Source organism: Acomys russatus, chromosome 25, assembly GCF_903995435.1.
Source record: "Acomys russatus chromosome 25, mAcoRus1.1, whole genome shotgun sequence".
Classification (NCBI taxonomy): Eukaryota; Metazoa; Chordata; class Mammalia; order Rodentia; family Muridae; genus Acomys; species Acomys russatus.
The window spans coordinates 18,135,894-18,160,996 of NC_067161.1; the positions used below are offsets into that span (position 1 = coordinate 18,135,894).

Consider the following 25,103-nt stretch of genomic DNA (forward strand, 5'->3'; position numbering starts at 1 on the left):
CCTCAACTGTGCATCGCTGCTACTCAGTCAGTGCTGGGATATGTCAGTGTCAAGTGGGTGCTTCATTTATTAATAAGTTTGCACTTAATGCATGCCTGCTAGGTATCGGCAGCATAAAGAGCCCTACTAGGATACAATGGTTAACACTTTTAACAAGAACCCCGCCATCACGAAACACACCCATCTAGTGGAGAAAGCTACCACCAACTGCAGGGTCATAGAAATATACAATGATGACAGATGTGAGGGAGGGGCGGATACGAAGAGGTAACGCTGCTTCTCAGAGGATGTGACCAGTGTGGGTGACCTTCCCAGTGCTACAACTCTGCAGCTCTGATCTTCTCTTTCAGGTACCTGGAAGGAAACCATTTAACAGCAGTGCCCAAAGAGTTGTCTGCCCTCCGACAGCTGACGCTTATGTAAGGAGCCTGCCAGTGGGCAGGCATTCGTTTCTCCCTCCTGGGCTGGTGTGGGACAGGGCTATGAAGACTAAGAGAAGAGTGCTATGGCAGACACAGTGGTTCTCAACCTGCATGCCTGCATGGCGCTGGGAGAGGCAGCTAGCTGGGAGGAAACACTGACCGGGCCGATGTGGGAGGAGTTGCCCAGGGACGCCTATGTGCAGAAACAGCCAAGGCTTGTCACCATGGCCTTTTACCTACCTTACTATTGGCTTAGGGGGAGCCTCTGGCCTTCCAGGCTCCAGGCTGAATTCCTCAGCCTTCTGGAATTCCAGTTCCTGGCGAGCCTTGGCCACACGTAGATGATCTACCAGGAGCATAAACAAGCATTTCTTCTTCCTTCTTTGGTGTCCTAGAAAAATGTCTCAAGTGGTGGTTTAAATCAAGGGCCTTTAATGATAGCTGCTACAAGCTTCAAGCCTTCCTAGAACCAGAAAGCCCTTGAACGGGAAGCAGAGGACCTGAGGATGGGCAAGGTTCCTGAGCTTTGTCCCTCATCAGTGTCACTGCCTTGCCTTGGTGGGACCCAGAAGGGTAAAATTATTCCCTGAGCAAGTGGTAATTGAAAGATGCCCATGTCTGCTTGAGAGCGTGTAGGAGCCAGTCCACAAGAGACAAGAAGAGTTCTTTCACAATAAAAGTCAGAGGCCCTCTGATGAAAAGCTCCAAAAAGTCACCATTTGTTCCCCATTCTTGTTCTTCAGAAACTAGGATCCTATGGACACTCCTCAGACTCAGAGCTACGGACATCTGAAGCCAGAATAATTATTGGTTAGGGGAGTTGTAGTGATTACCGTGAGACCCTCAACAGTGCCCTGGGCCTCTATTAGATGCCAGTAGCACTTCACCCAATAGCGACAGCTGAACATGTCTGTAGACATCATCAGATGTCATGGCAAAACAAAAGCGTCCCCAGCTGAGAACCGCTGTGCTCTTGCAATGGCCAAGAACCTCTGCTGTGGGGAACTGCCCAGGGGGAGTTGTTCATGCTGTCATTTAATACTGTTGCCACAAACCTATAATACAGAATTAGATCAGGACATACAGGCAGGGAACCCTGGCTTTAAAGGGATTTAAAGGCTCCTTGGGTGACTCCAGTGTGCAGCTAATCTCACCCTGCTGTTCTGGAAATTTCTCTGTTGAGGAAAAGCCAGAGGGTGTAGTTGATAGAAGTCTCTCCTCCTACCGACTTTGCTTCTCCTAAGAGATGAATCAGATGGAATGAATACATGACAGAGAGAGGGTTGGTGATAAGGGAACCTGTTGCAGTGAAGCACACCGGTAGGATTTGCTGAAGAAGGTGGAGGCAGAAAGATCACAAGTTCAAGGCCAGTGTGGGCTACACAATTTTTAGCCGGTTGGTGGTGGCACACATCTTTAATCCCAGCACTCAGTAGGCAGAGCCAGGCAAATCTCTGAGTTAGAGGACAGCCTGGTATACAGATCGAGTTACAGGACAGCCAGGGCTACACAAAAACACCCTGTCCCAGGGAAAAAGGGTGGGGGGAAGGAACATGCTAGAATAAGAAGAAATTATTTTCTTTCCTTTTGATTTTCAAGACAGGGTTTCTCTGTGTAGCCTTGGCTGTCCTAGACTCACTTTATGGACCAGGCTGTCCTCGAACTCACAGAGATCTGCCCACCTCTACCTCTGAAGTGCTGGGATTACAGGCATGCACCACTGTGCCTGACTGGAAATTGTTTTCTTATGTGTTATGTTTTGCTAGAATGAAATGTATGAATAAGCATGTAATTGAGTGACTTAATCACAGAACGAGTAAATGAATGATGAGTGGGTGGGCAATGACAATGTGAATGGAAAAATTAACATTCGGGTCAATGTATGAGTAGGCGAATGGATGGACGGTAGGGGGGATAAGTGCTCAAATGAGAAAGTGGGTGGAGAAATATGAGAATGGGTAGGCATACAGATAAATGAATGGAGATGAGTGGGTATGTGTCTAGACAGATGGTCACGTGTGTGAGGGAATATTAGGTGAGTGGGTTAATGAACAGATGAATGAATACACGGATGAGTGCGTGAATAGGTGCACGTGTCATACTGAATGGGTTGACTGACTGATGGGTGGCACACTCATGCAATAGCTGGTTGTGGACTCCCTGAGGTCCCTCCAAGAGTAACAGGTGGTTTTTCTGTTTTACTTTATCTAGTGACCTGAGCAACAACAGCATCGGCATGCTGACCAATTACACCTTCAGCAACATGTCCCACCTCTCCACGCTGTGAGTATGGTGGCACTCCCTGTTTAACCTTCACGGGCATGGCCATCGAGTCTTGTAAGCCCTTCAGCCCTAGGTACCTTGCTCTAGTGGTCCTCGGGGCTTTGGCTGCCCCAGCAAAAGGCAGACCCAAGTCATCAGGAGATGCAAAGCGGAGTGGTAGGGGCCTGGCAGATGGAGGAAGTGGAAGCTAATTACCTCTGAAGAAGGCTGTCTTTGGAATGCCTTCTGGGATGCATGCATGTTCTTTCCCAGTGGAGGGTTTCCTACACAATTATATTTTGCTCAGACCCATTTATTTCCCATTAGCGCTGCACGTTGTAAGCACACACCATTTGACAGTGGAGGGAGGTGGTGGGAAAGCTGATTAGAGAGCCAGTCTGCTGTGGAACATGGTGGGTGGGGGGTTGGGGTGAGCTAAGGAGCTTCGTGAAGTGGTAGGAGGTTCTCTTCCCTCTGTATTACAGTGCCTTTGTCAATATATTAGACCAGGGAGACCGGAGGAAACATTTGTTTTGACGGCTCCACAGTGTAAACAGTGCACCCACAAGAGCAGGGGCAGCCAGCAAGCTCACATTTCCCTTTCTGCAGGATCCTGAGCTACAACCGGCTGAGATGCATCCCTGTCCACGCCTTCAATGGGCTCCGGTCACTCCGAGTGCTGTGAGTCTCTGGGCGTGGGGTCAGTTTGCATGGTGCTGAATTATAACATGGGGTGCACAGAGCTCTCCCCTTCCTCACTGTCCTTTGTGCAAAGCCCATTCCTTGCCACTCGGCCATTCTTATTTACTCAGAGTGGGTTAAAGAGAACGTACTCTATGACACAGCCAGCCATGCCTGAGGTTCAGCACACTGCCCCTCATGAGCCTTTAGCTAAGCACTCACCCCTCAAGTGTGCACTTTGCTGTGAGTCAGCTAGATCACCCCCTCCCCCACCACCACCACCCTGTGATTAGGGAACTAGGCTACACTAACTCTGTCCAGAGGGAGGCGTAGGTCCACACTGTTATGAGCAGGCTGCTCACAGGGGCTCACTCTGCCTGCAGAAGGGTGATGCAACACCCTCTGCAAGGACCAGACATCACAAGCCGGGAGCCCAGGAGCCATCCAAGCTTGGAAGGTCGGCTTACAAGTACCTTGTTCCAAAACGGAAAGCTTTAGGGCTGGGTGCGATGATGCCCATGTGTAACCCCAGTCCTTGGGATGCTGAGGCAGGAGGAATATGAGTTTAAACTCAGCCTAGGCTATCTAGTGACTATTTAGTCTAGGTTGGGCTACTTAACAAGATCCTGTCTCTGGGGGGAAAAAATCAAAGTTTTAAAAAGTTGCTGGCATTTAAATATCACCTACAAATCCTGATTTCCACATTCTCTTTGGAAGCCATGAGTGCTGGCCATACCTGATCTCTTCCCCTACCATTCGCAGATAGGGTTGTACACTCTGTAGCCTCCACACTCATGCACCCTTGATGCCTGCCTAGTCCTATCCCACCCCTGGTTTGGGGACAGCTCCCTTGAGGCAGATAGCAGTACACAAAGTCTAGAAGGCTCCAGAACCCTCCTGATATCCAAGCATGTTCTAACCCACCCACCCTGTGTGTCTCCTCACCCATAAAAATAAGATAAGGATGGTAGTTGCCTCACCAAATCTAAGGAGCATTAAATGAGATGCTGTGACCAAAGCACATGGCATGGCTCTGGCTACTACAAATATGGAATAAATAGTCATCTGTTATTCAGGTATCCATGGGAGTGAGGGCGGGGGGTGGGAGGGTGTGGGGCACTACACTGCTCCAGTTCTGGGTCTAATGTGTATACTCTTCCACCTCGCTGTGTTTTATTGATGGAGATGCTGTGACTTGTCCCTCTGACTATCATCTTTGAGGAATCTCCTCATGAGAGTAGAGACATCACCCTGGTCTTAAACCTCTCACCCATTTTTTCTAGTCCATCATTATTTTAAGAGTAACCCCATATTTGAAATAGTGAGGCCTGCCCATTCCTTCTCCTAACCCTTTGCGATAGTTCTGGGAGCTTGAGAGGATGATGCCCATTTTAGAGATGGGGAAACTGAGACCTGGCTGATGACATATGTAGCCAAATCTGCTAGTCACAAGGTGGCTGAGTCCAGCCTCCTGCCTCGATGGCCATCAATAGACAGCACCCAGCAAGCTGGTCCAATTTCAGAGGCTCCGGGCCCATGTGAGTTAAGACCTGCAAAACACCCATGTCAGCGACAGTTCCCGCCACATGTCATGTGCACTGTTATTAAAAATCAATTCTCTGGGGCCAGAGAAGTGCCTGTGCTGACAGTGTGCAATCTGTTATTGTCACTTATTTATTATCCACTTCCTCCAGGGAGTTTGGGGACGGAAACATCAGCAGAACCATCTCACTGTTTCCAAATGAATGCTGTGGTAGCAAGGTCTCATTCCTCCGGCCCAAAGCCAAACCAGCTCCCTTTCCATTGCCTGCTGGTCCCCGTCCACCCCATCCCCCATCTGCCATCCATTCAGCCTATTATTTCTAGGGATGGGTTGGATGGCAGGGGATAGACCTGCCAGTTGTGTTTTGTTTTTGTTTTCTGAGACAGGGTTTCTCTGTGTAACCTTGGCCATCCTTGACTCATTTTGTAAACCAGGCTGGCCTCGAATTCACAGAGATCCGCCTGCCTCTGCCTCCAAGAGTGCTGGGATTGAAGGCGTGCGCCACCACAGCCAGCTGAATCTCTGTGCATGGGTTCAAGACTTGGAGTCATTCTGATGAGGAAAATTCAAAGAATCTGAGAGAGAGAAATAGATTTCCCCTGTCCATCTGTCTGTTTACTGGGGAGGATGATGTGAGTGTCACAGTATGCCAGGGGCTTCCCCTTCCACAGCTCACTGGGTGTCCTACCCCAGCCCCACTCCCATCATGAGGTCAGAGGAATGTATGCCTGGATTCAGCACGAAGGAGCTTGCTTCTTGAGTGAGGAGTCAGCAGGCTTTAGCACGATCATTCTAGAATCAGTGGGTTTGGGGCTAAAATCAATCTTAGAGCCTCTCACAGCAACCAAATATCTCAGTGGGGAGCAACCATTTTCTGCATATGGACCAATCCAGGAAAAATAACAACTTTTAAGGGCTATGTTTTTATGATATTTGTATCCTTTCTTCTAGTAATCTCACACATAGGATTTTACGTTACAGAAAAATCCCCAAATGAAGGAACAGTTCTATAAATCTGGCTCTTTGTTGCATTGTTATTTTTAACCTAAATTTTAAATATTACCCACCAGAGTCACAATGGGAAAATGTATAAAGAGATTATAACACAACTAGTCAATAAAACGCAGTTATTAAAAGAGATAAAGGTGAAAACTAGACACAGCGTGGGAAAGGGCTGAGTATTTAGCGATTGCGTGGGAAAGGAAACTTAATTATATCTTGTAAGCGTTGACACCTATGAACAGAGGCTCAAGGGAACAGGGGAAAGAATGGCTTCTGGCTGGCTTCTAGCGCTCTCAACCCCGGAACAAGCAAGGCAAAGTTCAGCAGGAATGGAGACTGCTGCACGGTGGCAACTTAGGGAGTTGGGCAAACGATGGGGCATTTATTTGGGGTTTTTTTAGGTGTGCATTGTGTTGAGTTCATGTGTGTAAGTCTGGGTACACATGTGCTGCAGTATTCGTGTGGAGGTCGGAGGACATATTGGGTGGAGAACCAAGTGGTTCTCCACTTGAGATAGATTCTCCTGTTGTTAACCACTGTGTTCACCAGGCTCACAGGCCTTTGAGCTTCCAGATTCTCTTGCCTCTGCCTCCCATCTTGCTATAGGAGAGCAGGGATGACAGATATGGGCTACTGCTGGCTCTATGTGGGTTCTGGGCATCTGGACTCAGGTCCCCATACTTAAATACAAGGGTCCTGCCCAGTGAGCCACCTTCCTAGCCCCAGGTAAGTTTGTTTTCAGTTAGGAATTGCATATGGGCCAATCCAGAAAAAATACCAATTTTTATGGGCTACATTTTTATGATATTTGTATCCATTCTTTTGACATTTGTATATTTGACTATTTGTATATTCTCTTCATGTTGCTGAAAAATCTCATTATTTTGATGACAATTTCAAAAATAATGAGAGTCTCATAACTGATGCTGTTTGGTGCAAAGAGGAGGACAAGCATGAAGGTTTAGGCATAGATAAAACCCAACAACGCCTTGGAAATACAATAAGGAACTGGAGGTGATGTGTGTGTGTGTGTGTGTGTGTGTGTGTGTGTGTCTGTCTGTCTGTCTGTCTGTCTTGTCTGTCTGCCTATTTCTGTCTGCCTCTGCCTCTACCTCTGCGCCTCTCTCTGTCTCTCTCTCTGTCTCTGTCTCTCTGTCTCTCTCTGCCTCTGTGTGTGTGCGCGCGCACGTATGCACACACGCGTGTGCATGCTGTGTCTCTTCCTGTCTCTCTCTGTTTCTTTATCTGTTTGTGTCTCTGTCTATGTATGTGTATTTGTCTGTGTGCCTGTGCCTGTGTATCTATCTCTGTGTCTTTCTCTCTCTGTCTCTCTGTGTGTATATATATATGTACCTGTCTGTCTCTGTGTATGTGTGTCTGTCTGTGTCTCTTTCTGTCTCTGTCTCTTTCTCTTAATCTGTGTGGGGTGTGTGTGTGTGTGTGTGTGTGTGTGTGTGTGTGTGTGTGTGTGTGTGTGTGTGTGTTCTATTGGCAAGTGCAGCTGAGTCCATTTCAGAGAACAGGACAGGAGGGTAGTCAGGGGTCCAAGTACAAAACTTTGTGTGAGGAAAAAAAATATTTTCTCTACTTCCCTTGTGATGTAGAATAAGCAGCAGGAACATCCCTGTGGGCATTCCTGTCCTTCTTTGGAGATCTGTGCACTCTTAGAGATCTTTGCCCCACACAGAGTCACATGCCTTGTGTGTGTGTGGTCCTAAATGTCACTTTCCAACGTCACATCAGGGCACCTGGAATCAGTTAGGACAGGGAGGGCTGCCCCAACGTGTACCAAGGGGGAGCCTGGACCATCATTCATCATCCTTCAGATTTTTAGCTTCTTATCCGCAAAGTAAGTGCACTGTTGATGCCCGTGAGGCACAGAGGATGCTTGAAGCCCTCCTGTAGTGCCCCCACTAAGGACTCCAGATGCTCTTTGTTTGGTTACCTTCCCAAGAGGGACCTCACGGCCTCACCAGAGAGCCAGCCCACCTCTCACAGCCTTGGCCGTTAGCGAATACTGGTGTCAAGATGAAATGCGGTGCCCTCCAGACCACTGCTTGAAAGCTAAACATTAAAATTTAGCAAGGACTTCACAACAAAGAGAAAGTCTTAGAGATGCCCCTTGTCGCGTCAGAGGTGAGAGTCAGCAAAGCTTAGCAGCTCGTTCACCTTCCTTCTGTGAACAAGCTGCAGTGATGATGGTAGGCACATACAGTAAGGGACATCTCTAAAGAGGGGAAGCTCTTGAGCTGAGAATCTCAGGGTGACACCTAGGAAAAGAGCCACGGGCCACAGTGAAGCATCTGTGCACCCCACCCATCTCAAGCCTCTCAGAATGAACAGCCTTTACTGGAATGTCGCCATTGGTGTCTGTTAAGCCTTCATCCATGTTCTGCCTGAGGAATGAGGGCTTTTGTGTCATTGTCACATTCTTCACCCTATGAGGAATGTGCCTCTATTATCCCAGTCTCACTTCTGAGTAAACTGAGGCTGAGTGAGACTACGTGGCTTGCCTTAGATAATGTAGTTGGGATTTGAATACACAGGACTATTTGCTCTCCAAGTCAGTTACCAAGGCTGAGAAGAAGTAGTTGCTGTTTTTCACTCACTACAGCTCATCACTACAGCTCATCATTGCAGCTCCAGAGGACCCATCTCCTCCTCTGGTCTCTGTAAGCACCCACATAAACACACAGACAAGTAAAATAAATACTCTTTTGAAAGGACGCGTGTGTTTGGAGGCTCATGGGCACTAACAGGTTTGCTACAAGGCAGATTTCATGTTAGAAGCAAAGAGTATGGCCAAATCAGCAAAAGTATAGACAGAAGCTGGAACACCTGTCTCTGGGCTCCTAACTTGAGGTAGACCAGGCTGGCCTTGAACTCACAGAGATCTGCTTGCCTCTGCCTCCCAAGTGCTGGGATTAAAGGTGTGAGTTGCAACCACTACACAGTACTGTTACATCTATCTTTATTTTCATGCATCTCATACTCTACTTGAAGATTTGGGCATTGTTGATTGACAGTTGAAGTGTTTACATCTTTACCCAGAGAAGCTTCTGATCAAAATTAAAGGGTTGTGATTTGGGGAGCAAGGGGGGGGGTGGGGTGGGTACGGGAGCATGGAACTGGCCATAGTGGAAAGATCTGGGAGGAGTTGGAAGAAAGAAAAAACCTGATTCAAATATATTGTATGAAAATAATTTTTAAATTAAAAAAAAAAAAAGAGGTGTGGTAGGCTAGAGGTCTTGGTACTCTTTGCCAGAGTTCACTTTATCTCGCCTCCAGCCCAGGAATGGAGCCATGGGGCTCACTGCTGCCTTCAAATTTGTGGAAAAGATAACCGTGGGCTTCTGCTTTATATGAGCAATGCCTTGTGGGGATTGGTCTCGAAATAAATCCAAAATCAAAGCATGACCACTCACTGGATCCTACATGATCTGGAGCCTTAAGGGCTTTGTACCCTCTCCACCCGTCCCAGCTGGTTTGTTTAGTAAGTTGTGTTATAATAGACCCCACTATGATATAGTAATGTAATAATAGCCCATCAGGACTGTCTTCCTGATGAGTGGATAAGAAACCAGCTCAAACTAACGTAGGCATAAAAATAAAGGATCTATCCCTCAAACAAATGAAAAGTTCAGGGAAGGCAGTGGCTCTGGGACCAAGCGCAGACATATCAGCGATGCCACCAGAAGTGTACCATCTTGCCCTTCAGCCCTCTGGGTTTCCCTCACAGGTGGGGCATACTTACCCACTTCTTATTCTGACCTTCAGTGCATCCTCGCAGGCTTGGAATTTCCATTTTAGTGGCTTAGCAGCTTTTAAAATGAAATCTCCCCTCACTTCTGAGCTCCAGAGGGAACCCCAGGAATGTCTGTCTCTCCCTGGCCCTAAAAGGACGCTCCTACCATCCCTCTGAAAGTGTGAGTGTACCTGTGCTGGAAGGAATGGGTAATGGAGAGCAAGTGTTCAAAAGTGTGCGCACATGCATGTACACAGGAGCTACCCAAACCACAAAGATGCAAGAAGCCCGATGGCCAAGGCTTACACCTCTTCGATGGAAAGAGATGGTAGAACAGGCAGTAGGGTATGCTTAAGCAATCTCAGAGGGGTAACAAATGGTGCTTAGGAGAGGCAGTGAGCCCAGGCATCAGCCAATGGCCTGAAAGTTCCTGTAGACTTGGGGTATAGTGTTGGGTTTCCAGTCTCCTTTGTGATTGTAGTGTAATCTTCCTGAGTGGTCAAGTGTTCCTAAAAAGCTTGATGATGTCTGGCTCTCTTTGATGGATAGAGCCTCTAGTGCACAAGGGAACTCTGGGGACAGTCCCTTCCTGTGCCTCAGGAGATAAAGGGAGCAAGCACAACAGGGTGGGGGATGGGAGCAGGTCACGGGCACTATGGGGCTGCTAGCATGACAAAGCACAATACTTATATATTCGAGAGTGAGGCAGAGGCAGGTGGGTCTCTGAGTTCAAGACCAGCCTGGTCTACAAATTGAGCCCCAGGACAGCCAGGGCTACATAAAAAAAACCCTGTCTCAAAATAAAACTGCTAGTTCCCTGAGGCTTCAGGATGAGCCTCACATTTGTGACACTGCTTGTCCAGACCCAGCAAGAACTCAGATCATTTGTGCCATCTCTGTGCAAACTGTGAGCACCTGGGCCATTGTCTGTAACAAGTGGCAGGGAGGTGTCACGCTGCTCTAATGACTCCATCCTCTGCATCTGACAGTTCATATGTGTCCCTTTAGCATCACCTAGAGCAGTGATCTTCAACCTTCCTAACCGTGGGACCCTTTAATACAGTTCTTCATGTTGTGGTGACCCCCAACCACAAAAAATTCCCATTGCTACTTCATAACTGTAATCTTGATACTGTTATGAATCACAATGTAAGTATCTGGTAGGCAGAATATCAGATATGTGCCCCCTAAGAAAGGGTTCGACCCCCAAAGGGATAGTGACCCACAGGTAGAGAACCACTGCCCTAGAATGAGGGAGGGGAGGTCCCGAGCATTTTATGGAAATGCAGAGAACTTCAAGCCAACTTCACTTCCAAAGAGGAGTAAGGGAGAAGAGCGAAACATGAAAGGACACATGCACCCATTTCTCTGTCATCATTAAGGATGGTGACTTCCATGCTAGAGTCCTTCCTTGGGGACTAATCCAAGACCAAGAGCCTGCACCATAGGTGGACTGCATCTCAGTTGTCCTCATAAATTGTCGCCCACTGGTCTGCAGGTCTTGGAGATCTCAGCAGCACAGCTCATAATAATGGGGCACGTGTCTTGAAGACAGCCAAAGCTGTTGTTGGGCCCCTCGGTGTTTTTAAATTAGCACTCCATGACACTGATGGGGAGGAAGCCTCGTTCCGAACTGATCTACAACGGATCTGGGCACCTTTGCCCCGGCAGGTTGGGCCAGCGTGATTCATAACTAACCTCCTGAAACAGAGAGAAGTGATGCTGACAGACACAAGAGGAAGAGCTGAGCTTCGCACTCTCTGGAGGAATGCGTCCCTCCTTCCAGCTGTCCCAGGTGCCTCCAATCAAAGGACAGCCTGCACCTGGGAAATCCCACCAAGAACAGGGCTGGTGTGAGGGTGACAGCGGAGACCAGGCTGAGAAAGAAGTGGAGTTGAGAGCAGTGGTTCTCAGCCTTCTTAATTCTGTGACCCTTTCATAAGATTCCTCATGTTGTGGGGACCCCCCCCAGCTGTAAAATTATTTTCGTTGCAACTTAATCACTGTAATTTTGCTACTGCTGTGAATTAAAAATATTTTTAGACCTAGAGGATTATCAAAGGGGTCGTGACCCACAGGTTGCAAACCTCGGGTCTAGAGGATAGCACAAAGAAAGCATACCTGCTCAGCACATAGAAGGCCCTGAGAATTTTACAGGGGAAGGGAAAATGAGTCTTTGCCATAAGCAATAGGAGAAGCCCCTAACCCTTTCCCAGTGAACTGGAACTTCGGAATCTCAGGTCTCCCACCCTAGACCCAGAGGATGGAGACCAGACTAGGAAATCTGAAGTTGTCTTTATTAGTATATACGAATCACACATGGCAATGGGTTTCACTGTGACATTTTCAGGAATGTCTATAACATGTTTTAATCATATCCACACCCCATTTTCCCCTCTTGTCCTGATCACCTGCCTCCTCCCCATCAACTAGTCCCCCTTCCAATCCCACAGTACTTTAGTTGTTGCTTGAGTGATACAATGTATTTCCTTGGAGTTATGACAGGAGCTAGATTAGGTTTTTGTTTTGTTTTGTTGTTTTGTTGAATACCTTTACATTTTCATTTGTGTGTTATATGCCTGCCTATATGTCTGTGCACCACATGTGTGAGTTACAGACAGTTGTCTAAAGCCTTATCGGTTGAGCCATCGGGTCATTCTGAGTTATGAACAGTTGTAAGCCACCATGTGGGTGCTGGGAATCAAACCTGCTCTTAACTGCTGAGCCATCTCCCCAGCCCTTGAAGCTGAGGAGTTGTGTTGTTGTTGTTGTTGTTGTTGTTGTTGTTGTTGTTGTTGTTGTTGTTTTACAGGACCATGAGTACCTTACCAGTGGCTGTACTACTATAGGAAATATTTCTCCCTCTCCCAAGACCTGTAGGTCATCAGGGAGGGGTAAAGAGTTGTGAGCCCTTCCTTCCTGTTAACTGTTAACTATGCGCCATCCTCAGGGAGGGATGGAGCCCCAGGTCCCCTCCCTGCCCATCCAGACAGAGTGTTGATGGGTCCAGTCTTGTGCAGGTCTTACACAAGTAACCATAGATGCTTTGAAGGCAAGAGTGCATCAGCCGGACCCTGTCAGGAAGTTAACCTTCCACGCCACACCTCCACTTCCTTTAGTTCTTATGAGTTGTCTGCCCTCTCTTTCGCTATTTTCCCCAAGCCTTATAGCTGAGCGCTCAATAGGCACTTACTCTTAGCACTTCAGTAGTTATGTCACTGTAGTCACCAATAGCCACTACAAAAGGAAACTTCTCTGACCAGATCTGACAGCAGCACTAAACTAAAGTATCAGCACAGTTATCTAGAAGACACTTTAATGGGCACATTCTTTCCACTTACAAAAAAAAGAATGAAAGAAAAGACAGTATTAGGTTCCCCCATGACCTCTCCTGCCTCAGGATTTTGGCCAGGATATAGTGCCAATGCCAATGTGAACCAAGCCTCAATTCTAAGCAGAGAATGGTCAGTTACCTCCCATAACTGACTTGTTACTATTGTACCAGTGGGGACATGTTGCCTGGCCAGTCAGCCCTCTAGAACACACATCCACAATTATCTCTGGGGAACCATGGGAGGGGGGCCCAGCAGGAGGTTCCAGCTCAGTTGCAACTTACCTTCCCTCTGCCCTGAGCCCAGAGCACGTGGCATCTTCAGCAATAAGGTCTTCTCACCTAGTTCTGATAGGTACCTGTGTTGTTTGGGGTCCTTGAGGGAGATAGCCAGCTCATCATAGTACTGGGATTTTCCTGTAGTAACCTGTAGCTTCTGGGAATAGCTTTGTCTACTCACACATGGCAATTCCATTCATGCTCTTCTTTAACTTTTTACCCAAGTAAATATGAGGTTTGTTTGTTTTGTTGTTTTTGTTTCATTTCAGTTTCATTTGTTGCTGGGCTTTTATGTTTTGTTCTTTGTTTGGAGAGTTGTTTGGTTGGTTTTGTTTGTTTTTTTTCAAGACAAGGTTTCTCTGTGTAGCCCTGGCTGTCCTGGAGCTTGCTACATAGACCAGGCTGGCCTCAAACTTGGCTATCTTCCTCCTGCTGCCTCCTGAGTGCTGGGATTCAAAGCATGTGCCAGCTCAGCCCAGCTCCTTGGGACTTTTTCCTACATTTGTAGTTTTGGTTGGTCCTCCCACCATCTTCTTCTCATTCCTGTATCCCGACTCTGCGTTGTCCCTATCATTCACCAATTAACACTTAAAAAAATAGTCAATTCTGTCTGCGTAGTCTAACACGTGCACTGGAGCCTCGTGTGACAATCTGACTGCTGGTCATTGTCATTTGACAATTAGAAGCTGAGGCTCAAAAGAGAATAAGCCATTTTGCCCAAGGCCAAACAGCTGGTAAGTGACAGAGACAGAGGCTGAAAGCAAGCAACCTGGCTCCAAAATAGATGTTATTAGCCACTATCAGACTACAGAACAGATAGTATTAGCCACAGTTTTATCAGACACAAAGCATCATCTCTGAAACCCCAGTGCTTCCATTAGGTGGATGTGGCTCTTGGCTTTTCAGGCGTGAACTCTGGAGCCCAGAAAAAGCAGCTTTATCCCAGTGATGGTCCTCTACCAAAAAGAATTGGTTTCTGAATCTCCCCCCACCCCGGTTCATAGAGTTTGAAAGTGCATCCGACCCACCACCCCCGAGCCCTCAGCCCTCCACCCCACGGCCATGGCAGTGGCAGCTAATGTCACTAGCTGTCGGGCTCTGGGAACCACAGAAGGGCGGCTGGGTAGGTGTGCTGGGCTCACTGGGGTCACTGACCAACCTGTGCCTTCTGCCTCAGAACCCTCCATGGCAACGACATTTCCAGTGTTCCTGAAGGCTCCTTCAATGACCTGACGTCCCTTTCTCACCTGTAAGTAGCCTCTTTCTCAATGTGCTCAAAACAGAGAGTGGTGATGGTGACAGCCTCAGTGTCATCACTTTGTGTGTGTCCTCGTGTTATGCAGTTGGCCCTCCATAGCACAGGGGACTGCCTCCAGGAGCCCCTATAGCCCACGGATGTTCCAGTCACTCACGTATAGGAAGGCTGCATATGCATAGGATGCCACACATCCTCTTGTGTACATGAGACAGTCTCTGGACTACCTAGGATACCTACTACAATGTAAACACCTTGTAAATAGTGATTATACAATGCTGGTTATAGAATAAGGACCCAAAAAGTCCAGCCTTATATGTGTTCATTACAAGCGAAACCTTTAAAAGTTGTTTTGGGCCCATCATTGGTTGGACCTGCAAAGAGGAAATCTGAGACTCAGAAGGCCAACAGGGGATTGTTTTGAGATCCTGTATTCAAACTGTATGCAATGTCTTATTGTTTCAGACACCTTCAACAGCATTAGCCAGCCTGTCAAACAATACAGATGTTTGAACCCTTACCGTACCCTAAACACTTGCAACGAATTGTCTGATGTATTTCTTATAGCATTAGGCACTTTATTCTCCTATGTGTGATGAAATTAGGACTCAGGAAAGTTAAAGAATTCTTCCTGAGGCTGCACAGCCAGCAAGTAGCCAGGTCCCTGTTTGCCTTGACCCCATGGGCATATCGTCAACCATTCTGCGTGCCTTTTCTCATTCTACGAAGGAAACTGAGACCATAAGTAATAGGGGAGTGCCTGAAACTCACTCATAAAGCCAGTGAGACTTCAGAGTAGAGCTCGCTTCCCTGGATTCCCAAGCCAGCCCTCTTTTCCCCAGCCAGCTCTCTCAGGTAGCATTGTTTTCTGAGGATCTACCATTTCTGTTGGTAAGACTGTATTCCTCCTCTGTTTATATTTGAATTATTTGCATGTTGTGTGCCTAGGCCGAAATACTGATGTGTAGGCATTCTATGAGTCAAAAATAGAAATGGTAAAAAAAATATATATATATATATGTGTGTGTGTGTGTGTGTGTGTGTGTGTGTGTGTGTGTGTGTGTGTGTATAGGACTTTTTTTTTTTGTAGTGAATTGTAGTGTTTTCTTCCCAATCCCTTTGGAGAAGCTTGGGTTTAACTGTGGCTCACTCCCCTGTATCTTCAGTCTCACTGGCTTGAAGCTGCTTTCTAAACCTGGAGCTTGGAACTTCCTTTAAAGAGCACATCTTTTTTTTGGGGGGGGGGGGTGGTTTTTTTGGTTTTTCGAGACAGGGTTTCTCTGTGTAGCCTTGGCCATCCAGCCTGGTCTACATCTTCTAACAGACCCTTCACATGAGAGCCACATGAGAGGGTGGACATAGGTCTGGAATGCAACCCTGGAGAGCCAGGACTACAGTAGAGCTAAGGACAGAATTTTCCAGAGAAGTGAGAATGAAACCTCAGAGGTGGGGTGGCATTTAGGTGCCAATGGAACATCTGCAGAATTGGAAGTAGACTCTGGAAACAGATTTGTGCCCAGTGGAGTCGTGTCCTCTAGTCTGCACTCCAGACTCTTCCAATTTAGTTTCAAAACCCTGAGTTTTCAGGAAGTCACAGGTGGCGGGGGGGTGGGGGGTGGGAAACGGGAGCCTGTGAGCCAGGCCAAGCAGAGCCTAACTTCCTCTTCTGCCTTCCAGGGCCCTGGGAACCAACCCCCTCCACTGTGACTGCAGTCTGCGTTGGTTATCAGAATGGATAAAGGCTGGATACAAGGAGCCTGGCATCGCCAGATGCAGTAGCCCGGAGTCCATGGCCGACAGACTTCTGCTCACCACTCCCACCCACCGGTTCCAGTGCAAAGGTGGGTGCCGCCTGCCTACCACCCGTCTGCCCTCACAGGGTCTGCTGTGTTTCCATGCACATGTGACTTGTAAAAACACAGTCTAACTCATGCATACAACCTAGGTAACATAGGTATACTGTATACTTTATCTCTACTTATAATACATTGTAAATGCTGTGTACAAAGTTGTTACATTGTGTAGTTTAGGAAATACTAACCAGCACTTGATTAGTATAGGCACAGCTTTCTTCCAGATATGTATGATCTGTAGTTGGCCGGCTCTTCAGATGTGGAAATCTGCCTGTGAGAGAGCCATGAATAGAGAGAGCTGACTGTACTCACTGGCTCCTTCTCTGCATATTTACTAAGGCTGAAAACAACCCTAACCTGCATTCCTCTCCCAGTAATATTAGCATCCCCACTGAACTGCCATGAGATTTTTATAAATGTAATATTTATAAATGTGAGTGTGTGTGTGTGTGTGTGTGTGTGTGTGTGTGTGTGTGCGCGCGCGCGCGCGCGCGCGCGCGCGCACAGAGAGAGAGAGAGAGAACAGTGTATCTGTGGAGGCCAGAGGACCACTTATGTCCTTCCACCATGTGGACTCCAGAGATGAACTCAGGTCCTTGAGCTTCGTGGCAAGCACCTTTAACCACTGAGCCATCTTATCCCCGTATGTGTGTATTGACTCATTATAACAAGCCACTCCTGAATTCTTACATGGCACGATCTGTAACACTTATTTTTTTTTCCTGTGGCATACTAATTAATTCTTCAACATTTCTATTGGTGCATGTTTGTAATACCCTCGTGTTAAATATTCAGAACAACTAAGCCTTAGAGAAGTTGAATAAGTGCTCCCCACTGGGTGGTGTTGACGGTAAAACCCAGAGCCTTGCTCATCTTGACAAGCGCCTCCTGCTGAGCCACATCTGTATGCCAGGTTAATGCATAAGCCCACACCATCAGGACCCCAGGTCTTCCTAACTCTGGAACCTGGGCTTCTGACCCACACAGCGCTGCTGTCATCCACCACAACCTACTCAACTATTTCCTGGTTTTAAATCGTCACATTATTTCCATTTTCCTCCTTACAGTGAATGCGTGAAAGTGTTTCTCTGTTTACCATTATATCCTTAGAAAAGATTCAGAGACTGGCTCAAACTATGTGGTCTTCAAACAGTTTGCAGAATTGATTCCCAGAGTAGGTGGTGATGAACTTGGGCTCTCATCAGTGCCCTCCAAGCATCTTTTTCTTAGAGAACCAGGTTCTTTTGTCTTATTTTTATAGTCGGAGTATCTCCTTTATTTTATCTGCCCTTAATTTTGAGGCATCCTGAATTTAATTTCAGAATTTATTTTGCGTTTGCATTGAACATGTATCTGTTAATGCCCTTTGCTCATCTCCTAGAATCTTAATGTTCAGTTCTTATTTTCCGTTTAAAACTTAGCCATGTCCCGTGTGGCTGCTGAAAGCAGAAAAACATTCCATTGATTTAAAGCTAATTTTAACTTTCTGCTTCCTGCTTCTGAGACATCTGATCTGATACTAGAGGGACTCAAATAGCCCTGGAATAGTGGCACTCAGTCACCTGAAGAGCTTTAAAAATCGATGCTCAAGGGCAGGGGTGTGTCTGGGTAGAGCTGCTGGCCTGTGTACGGTCGGGTTGGATCCCAGTGCTTGCAAAATAACGTTGGTTCTGGACCTCACAATCTCTGTGTGAGTTTACAGTCTAGGCATGGGATTTAGGCTGGTTCTGACTTGTCCTTTTGTGTCAAGAGAAATCTCGGTACCCCGGGAACCCCTCAGTCAGAGGCAAGCATGAGCAGATGGCTCCTCTCATTCCAATGTAAGCCCTAGTTGGACCTACTAGTCTCAGAGATCTTTGGGGGGCCATCTACCTACAAAAGGTCATTCACCAGTGTGAATCTCAACCCATCTCCAGGTTGAGGAATATATATATCTCCATGGCTCATGCTCAAAGCTGTCTGCAGCAGTAGATGCAGCCCCCCTTTTACTTTTGGCAAAGCTCTATATGGGAACTCTGACCTCCTTTCAAACCATACAAAAAACACAGGAGATGCTTAAAACATCCATGGGTGACAAAGGCAAATTCTTCCCGTCAGCGCCTTTCAATGTGGCATCACTCCCCCTAAGGTCTTGCAGGAAGGACTCTCTGTGTGTGCCTTGGCATCCCTCCTTGGCTATTCTGTGGGAAAGGGCTTGGCAGGGGCAGAGAAAGAGAAGGCTGAAGCAGAGCCTGCGCCCAGAACTTCCTGGAATAGAAGATAGGCGGGAGGGTTCTAATTATGGCGCATTGTTTGCAGATTAGCACCCGGATCGGATCAGGCTAATTACTGTAATTGATTTGCCTGGAGAAGGGTTTCTGTATGATGTCCTGCTGGGATTCTTGCTCTCTGGACAGCGGCTGAATTAGTAGTACTCTCCCCAGATTGGATGTACAGCCTCAAGAGAGCCAGCTGCCCTCTGGGCCTAGAGATGGGAGGGAGCCAGAGCAGAGGGGAAGAGAGGTGAGTTAGCCGACTCAGAGAGCTGACACCCACACTTTGGTTCTGCTACCCAGGGCCAGTGGACATTAACATCATGGCCAAGTGCAACGCCTGCCTCTCTAGCCCGTGCAAGAACAACGGCACATGCAGTCTGGATCCTGTGGAGCAGTACCGCTGTGCCTGCCCCTACAGCTACAAGGTAAGGCAGGAGGCTCTGCCCACCATTCATGCCCAGGCCCTTCCTTTGTTCTGGCTGCAGGGGGAGACCCCATGTAGCTGATCTGACTTAGAGTAGCCTCAATAACTCTACAACACAATGTGACCCGCCCCACCCCCTCAAGTGGCATTTGTCAACAACATCCCGATTCTCCTGCATCAGAGGAGACCCGTGGAATCTTGACAACGATGCTCTGAGATAAGAAAGAAATGTTACATGTGTGCTTTCTTTATGAGTCACAGCGAGATTGCAACCGAGGGAATTGAAAGACCTCTTAGCAAAGGCATCCTTTGAACCCAGTACCACCCTGACTGCCATTCCATGGAATACAGGGATTATGGATTCCAGGCTTCAATGGCCTGGGGCTTCCAAGGTCACCCACATAGTTGGCAATCCCAACGAAAAGATTGAGACTACCAGTTCTCCTATCCATTCCACCAGAAACCCATGCTACTTCCAAGGCAATCTTCTGCCCCATTCTTCTTTCCCAGCACACTCCAGAACAAGGTACACTGTCCCTACTAATATGTATGGACTATGTGCTATGCTCTCTGCTTGGCACCTGGCTCATGCTTTCTCCTATAACCCTATGAAGAAAGCCTACTTTTTTAATAGGTGTAGAGACCAGGCTTCCTGCTGGGCATGGTGATGCATGCCTGTAATCCCAGCGCTCTGGGAGACAGAGGCAGGCAGATCGATGTGAGTTCGAGGCTAGCCTGGTCTACAATGTGAGCCCAGGACAGCCAGGAAAAGGAAGGAAGGAAGGGGAAAAAAGCCAAACCAGGCTTCCATAGACTTGGGATTAAAACTCAAGACTATATAGTCCCAAAGCTAAAGTCCTTTCCCCTGAAGAGGTTCCTGAATAGCTAAACCCCTCTCAGTGCCTCACTGGGATCAGCAAAGACGAGGCTCAATGCTCCTCCATGGGGTCCTTTAGATCCCAGCCCTCCAGCTACCATCTGAATGCACTGGACAGCCCGCAGCCCATCTTGTGCACCATCTGCACAAGCTGAGTGACGGGAACACGGTGTGTGCATCCTCCAGGAACTGTGCCTGTGTAGTTTCAGGCTTGAAAGGGAGTTCCTTTCTGGGGAACAGCTACCTGGTGGCTTTCTCAGCTACTGTCTGGCTGCTAGCAGACAGTGTCAGAGTGCCACCTATGGGCCTGGAACAAGAAAGCCCAAGGATTCCTTTTATTTTTTTATTTTATTTTAATTTTATTAATTTATTCAGATTACAATTCCATTGGTATCCCATCACTTGTATCCTCCCATTCCTCCCTCCCTCCCGCTTTCACCCTATTCCCCTCCCCTAGGTCTATGACCGAGGAGGACTTCCTCCCCCACTATATGGTCATAGGCTGTCAAGTCTCATCTTGGTAGCCTGCTTATTCTTTCCTTGAGTGCTACCAGGCCTCTCCATCAAGGGGAGGTGGTCAAATATGGAGCACCAGAGTTCATGTCAAAGTCAGTCCCCACTTTCCACAAATTCCTTTTAAAGGGATGTCCCTGAAGCCTTAAATTTTGCAGAGAGTCCCAGAACAGAGAGAAAATGGCATGATTCAGGCACGGATCCACTGAGACATAGGCATGTGTTCAGTGGTGGGGAGGCGGGTCACAGACTCTGGAATTACAGAGAAGCCTGTGTGGACTGGATGGAGCGATGCCTTGTGCCATCTGCGAATCGATGATCAGTGACGTCACCTCAGCCTTCTCATCTGGACACAGGTGCCATGTGTGCAGTACACCTAGGAAAGGACGATGGGAAATACTTGATAACCCGGTGCATTGTCACCTTGACCTTCCCTCTCACAAGCTGATCAGTCGCTCGCACAGGAGTGTGAGAGTCACCACCAGTAGCCTATGGTGTGCCGCTGCGTTCATTTGGGACTCGGTTTACAACAAAATATCAAGGACTTCCACGCATGTTGCTGCACTGCCTGGGGAAACCAGAGTTTTCTAAGGATGCAGAGCCATTGCTGTTGATCTTCCGTAAGGCCAGGCCTTAGTCAAGCAGTTGGAGTGCACTATCTTACACAGCTCCCTGGATCCTCCAGAGATAGTAGTTCTCCTCCTCATTTGAAATGCCAACTTGGATTCGCAGATACAAAGAGCTTACCCAATGCTCCACCACCTACAAAGCACAGAAGTTAAAACCAGAACCCAGCCCAGTCTTCTCTGGTAACTGGCTCTCCCTATACCTTGCCCTCCCACCCACAAGAGAGAACTAACACACTCTGCAGCACAGAGCTGTAACAAGGTTAAAATGTTCACACGTGCACTTCGCCTACCTAGGTGCCAGGTTCAGTAGACATTCCACAGGACTGAACAATCTTGCCACTATTCCAGGGTTTAGGAAAATGAAATATATCTGATTTTTTTCCCCCTACCACTTAGCTTTGTGCACGAGCACATATGTTCAGTGGCCCAGAGCAGTACTACTTGGGTACTTTGTGTGCCCAAGAATCTTATTAAAATGTAGGTCTTGATTTGTGGGAGCTGGGGGCCAGGCCTGAGATGGTATATATTTAACAAGCTCCCTGGAGCTGCCCAGGCTACTAGTCCAAGGAGTAACAAGGTCTCTGAGAGGTTCCCCAGCCCCACCTGACACATAGATTCCAGTGAGGGAACTGCTCCCAGGCTCTTTAAAGAAAGCCAGCAGCCCAGATTCTGTGAGGGGACGGGGAGACAAGGTGAGACGGAGAACATAGATTTGAGCAAAATGCACTGGAAGAGAACTGAATTGGGCTAATTAGGCAGACATTGGAAATGGTCTTTTTTTTTTTTTTTTCAAGGATATGTGACAGAAATCTCCATCTCTATCCCCAATTACTGTGTTTCCAAGCACTAGAAATGCCTCCTAAATTCCTGTGCTCAGCCTACAGGCGTACACACTACACCACCCTTGGGTGGTAGGGGAGGCCGTGGACTCTACCTTGTCCAAGTGGTACTTGCAAGATCCCCGGGGTAGACAGGCCAGCTGACCAGCAGGGATGGGCGAGTCCCACTGGGTCCTTTCTGAGGCTCTCTTTAGTCTGCTGTTCATATCCATCTTGCTAGTACTACCACCACCCATGCAGGCATCCCTGAACTACTCAGCATCCTCATCCGTACCTCAGGGACCCCAGGCACGGTCATCACTGCCACTGTTTACAGGGCTGCATCACCTATGAGGTACCTTGCAGGTAATGTGATTTTTTTTTTTTTTTTTTGCAGTGGTAGTTCATTCCCTGCAGGGCAGGTAGAGAGTGAGCATCTCGTGTATGAAATGCTTGAGACCAGCAGCATCCCAGATTTCAGGTGTTTCTGGATCCTATAACGACTTGGGCTATGCGTACTTGGGGCTGGAGACCTACCTGAGCGTGAGTCCCAGAACCCGTGTCAAAAAAAGGCCTGGCATTGTAATGCTTACCTGTCATCAAGAGACAGAGACAGAGACAGAGAGGGATCCAGAAGACAGAACCCAAATCTAACAATGAACTTAGCCTGTTTTGCATACACACACATAGCCTGTCATTGTGGGCATTTTTACTATACCCTCACCCTGATCATGACCGTCTCCTGAAGTTAAGGGTATAACTTTCCACTTCTTGTGACCTACTGGTACTCCTACGTTCGGTCTGCAAGTGTACTTTGCATTTCTGGGTTAAGCATACTCTACCTCGCTCCCATTTCATGGGACATAAAAGCAAGGTCAAAGAAAACTAGGCATCCATCAGGCACCGAGCAGCCTGCCTAGACGCGGCTCCAGCCCACGCACTCTGGAGCCCAGGTTTTTAGAGGAACAGAATAATGGTCCAGCAGAGAGGTGCCTGGTGCCGAATTTGGACTCAGCTGCCTGGGTTCGTCTGCTGGCTGCCTGTTTCACTAACTTCTGTGAAGTCTCAGACCTATTACCTTCTTTTCCAAGTCTGCCTTCCCTATCTGTAAAAAGGAGCGTAACGACAGTTGTGCCGGTCTCACAGGGTTCTTGGGAGCATTATATGTGATCATGACTATAAAACACTTAGCATGGAAAATATGCTCAACAACATGAGTGGGAATCCATATTACACCCTCCGTTCCAGACACTGACTTCCAGAAGGGGCCCTGAGTCACCACGGTGGCTTGGGCGGGTAAAGCCAGTTAGCTCCTCACAGTACACAGCTCCTCTTCCTCTCTCCTCCTCTCAGAAACCTGTGTGGGGCTCACATAAACAAACAAGACAGACAGGGACTCTGCCTTCCAGCTACTGGAGAGAGGCCTGCGGCTCCAGCAGGCAGGAGAGTAGGAGGATACATCTGGGCCCACAGTGGAGGCTGTCCTGGCCCAACGCCTCAGGCTCTGTTGGCAGTAAGCACACAGCCAGCAAGCCCCAGTGCCATGCCATCGCAGGCCCTGGCAGCAACAGAAGACGGGACAGGCTCTTCTTAGGCAGATGGTGAGCAGGTGGTGGCGGCGGTAGGAGGGCTCCCATGATCACCCTGGCTTGGCATGCGCTCAAGTCACCGAACCCATGGCTCAAAAATATATGCAGCAGACGCCTCCCCAGGCCTGGTGCTACCAGGTCCAGTAAAGTACAGCTTGCATGTCCCAATGGAGTATAGGACCCATGTCCCAAGTATAGGCTCTGTGTCCCAAGAGAGAAGCAGGAGCCATGGAGGCAAGAGGATCCCTGGGGCATCAGGTTTAGTGTCTGCAGTCTGTGCCCCGGGGTCACCCACAGGGCTGTTGTCCTGATTATTCCTTCTACCTGGCATGAGCATCCCCACCTGCCACAGACTGGCTCCCTCTCAACTCATAACCCTGAGAGGAACCTGGTCCAAAGGAACTCTGCCTCACACCAGCCTATCGCAGCTCTTAGTTTGGCCTGGCCTTGGACTCACCTATGAAACCTAAGAACAGACGCGGGCACCAAGTCAGTCAAGGCGGAACTGGGGCAGAATGCCCCTCCATAGAACACAGGTCTACAGGTTATGCTCGTGTTGTGGAGTATATTTAAACCTCAATAAAAAACAAATAGCAACCCCATCTGCTAGCTCCTCCAGAATGCCTACTGTGTGCCAAGTGTGTTACGTAATGCGCGACGCTCCCTTCTGTGAAAGCTCCCGTGTAATTCCCACAGCAACTCTGTCATAGGTCAAAGGGCTGGCTTGTGGCCAGTGTCAGCCAGGAAGAGGTGGACCTGGGAAGGAAAACTCACCCAGACCCCCAGCCCGTAGTCAGGCTCTGCGGTTTAGAACAGCCTGTGGACTCCGGGAATCAGACATGCTGGAACTCTGGCCGCTCCACACACCTCTCCTTCTCATGAGGGGAGAGAGATAGAGAGAGAGAGAGAGAGAGAGAGAGAGAGAGAGAGAGAGAGAGAGAGAGAGAGAATGATGACTGCTTTTGTCTTGCACTGATATCCTCTCTCCATCTCTCCTTCATCCCTGGTTTCTCCTGGGTCACAGAAGCCACCAAAAGCCTCACTTACCAGATGCTTCTCCCCACTCTGTTCCTCAGGGCAAGGACTGCACCGTGCCCATCAACACCTGCGTCCAGAACCCGTGTCAGCACGGAGGTACCTGCCACCTGAGTGAGACCCACAAAGACGGATTCAGGTAATAGCTCAACCCTGACCTCTCTTCTCAGAGAGCTCCTGGGTCAGACTCCTGCATAGGAATGATGCCGGGGGGTGGGGGAGTATAACCCCTGTTCTGTACAGGAGGAAACTGAGGCACCAAAGGATAAGCTCTCTCCCCAGAGTTACAGAGTCTTGGTACAGAGATTTGAATCCAAGGGCCAGCCTCCACTCGCTGAGCCAGGAGGTCCCCAAGGGAGGCTGCAGATGATGGCTAAAGTCAAAGGACGGGACACTGGCCAAGAAGCCCGCCACTCCTTTCTGTGTCACAAATAATAGTAGGGGCGGCTGCTGCCACATTCTGTGTGCCACGTGGGAATTCCTGCCACATTATCACTCCTAAACTGCCTCGCACTTGTATTGGGGGAGGGGCGGTTCTGTCTGCATTGAGCCTAGAGGAAACTGAGACACAGAGACGAATGGTCCCACGC

The 25,103-nt window shown here is 48.2% G+C and overlaps 1 protein-coding gene across 1 annotated transcript in view; it reads left to right on the forward strand.

Annotated features, from left to right (window-relative positions):
• Window positions 1–25,103, forward strand: part of Slit3 (slit guidance ligand 3) — a 588,765-nt gene that overhangs the window by 530,051 nt on the left and 33,611 nt on the right. Inside the window, exons 21-27 of the mRNA XM_051168450.1 lie at window positions 351–419; window positions 2,634–2,705; window positions 3,294–3,365; window positions 14,443–14,514; window positions 16,198–16,361; window positions 18,929–19,053; window positions 24,555–24,652. Coding sequence (XP_051024407.1) covers window positions 351–419; window positions 2,634–2,705; window positions 3,294–3,365; window positions 14,443–14,514; window positions 16,198–16,361; window positions 18,929–19,053; window positions 24,555–24,652 — 672 coding nt within the window. The remainder of the gene's footprint in view (window positions 1–350; window positions 420–2,633; window positions 2,706–3,293; window positions 3,366–14,442; window positions 14,515–16,197; window positions 16,362–18,928; window positions 19,054–24,554; window positions 24,653–25,103) is intronic.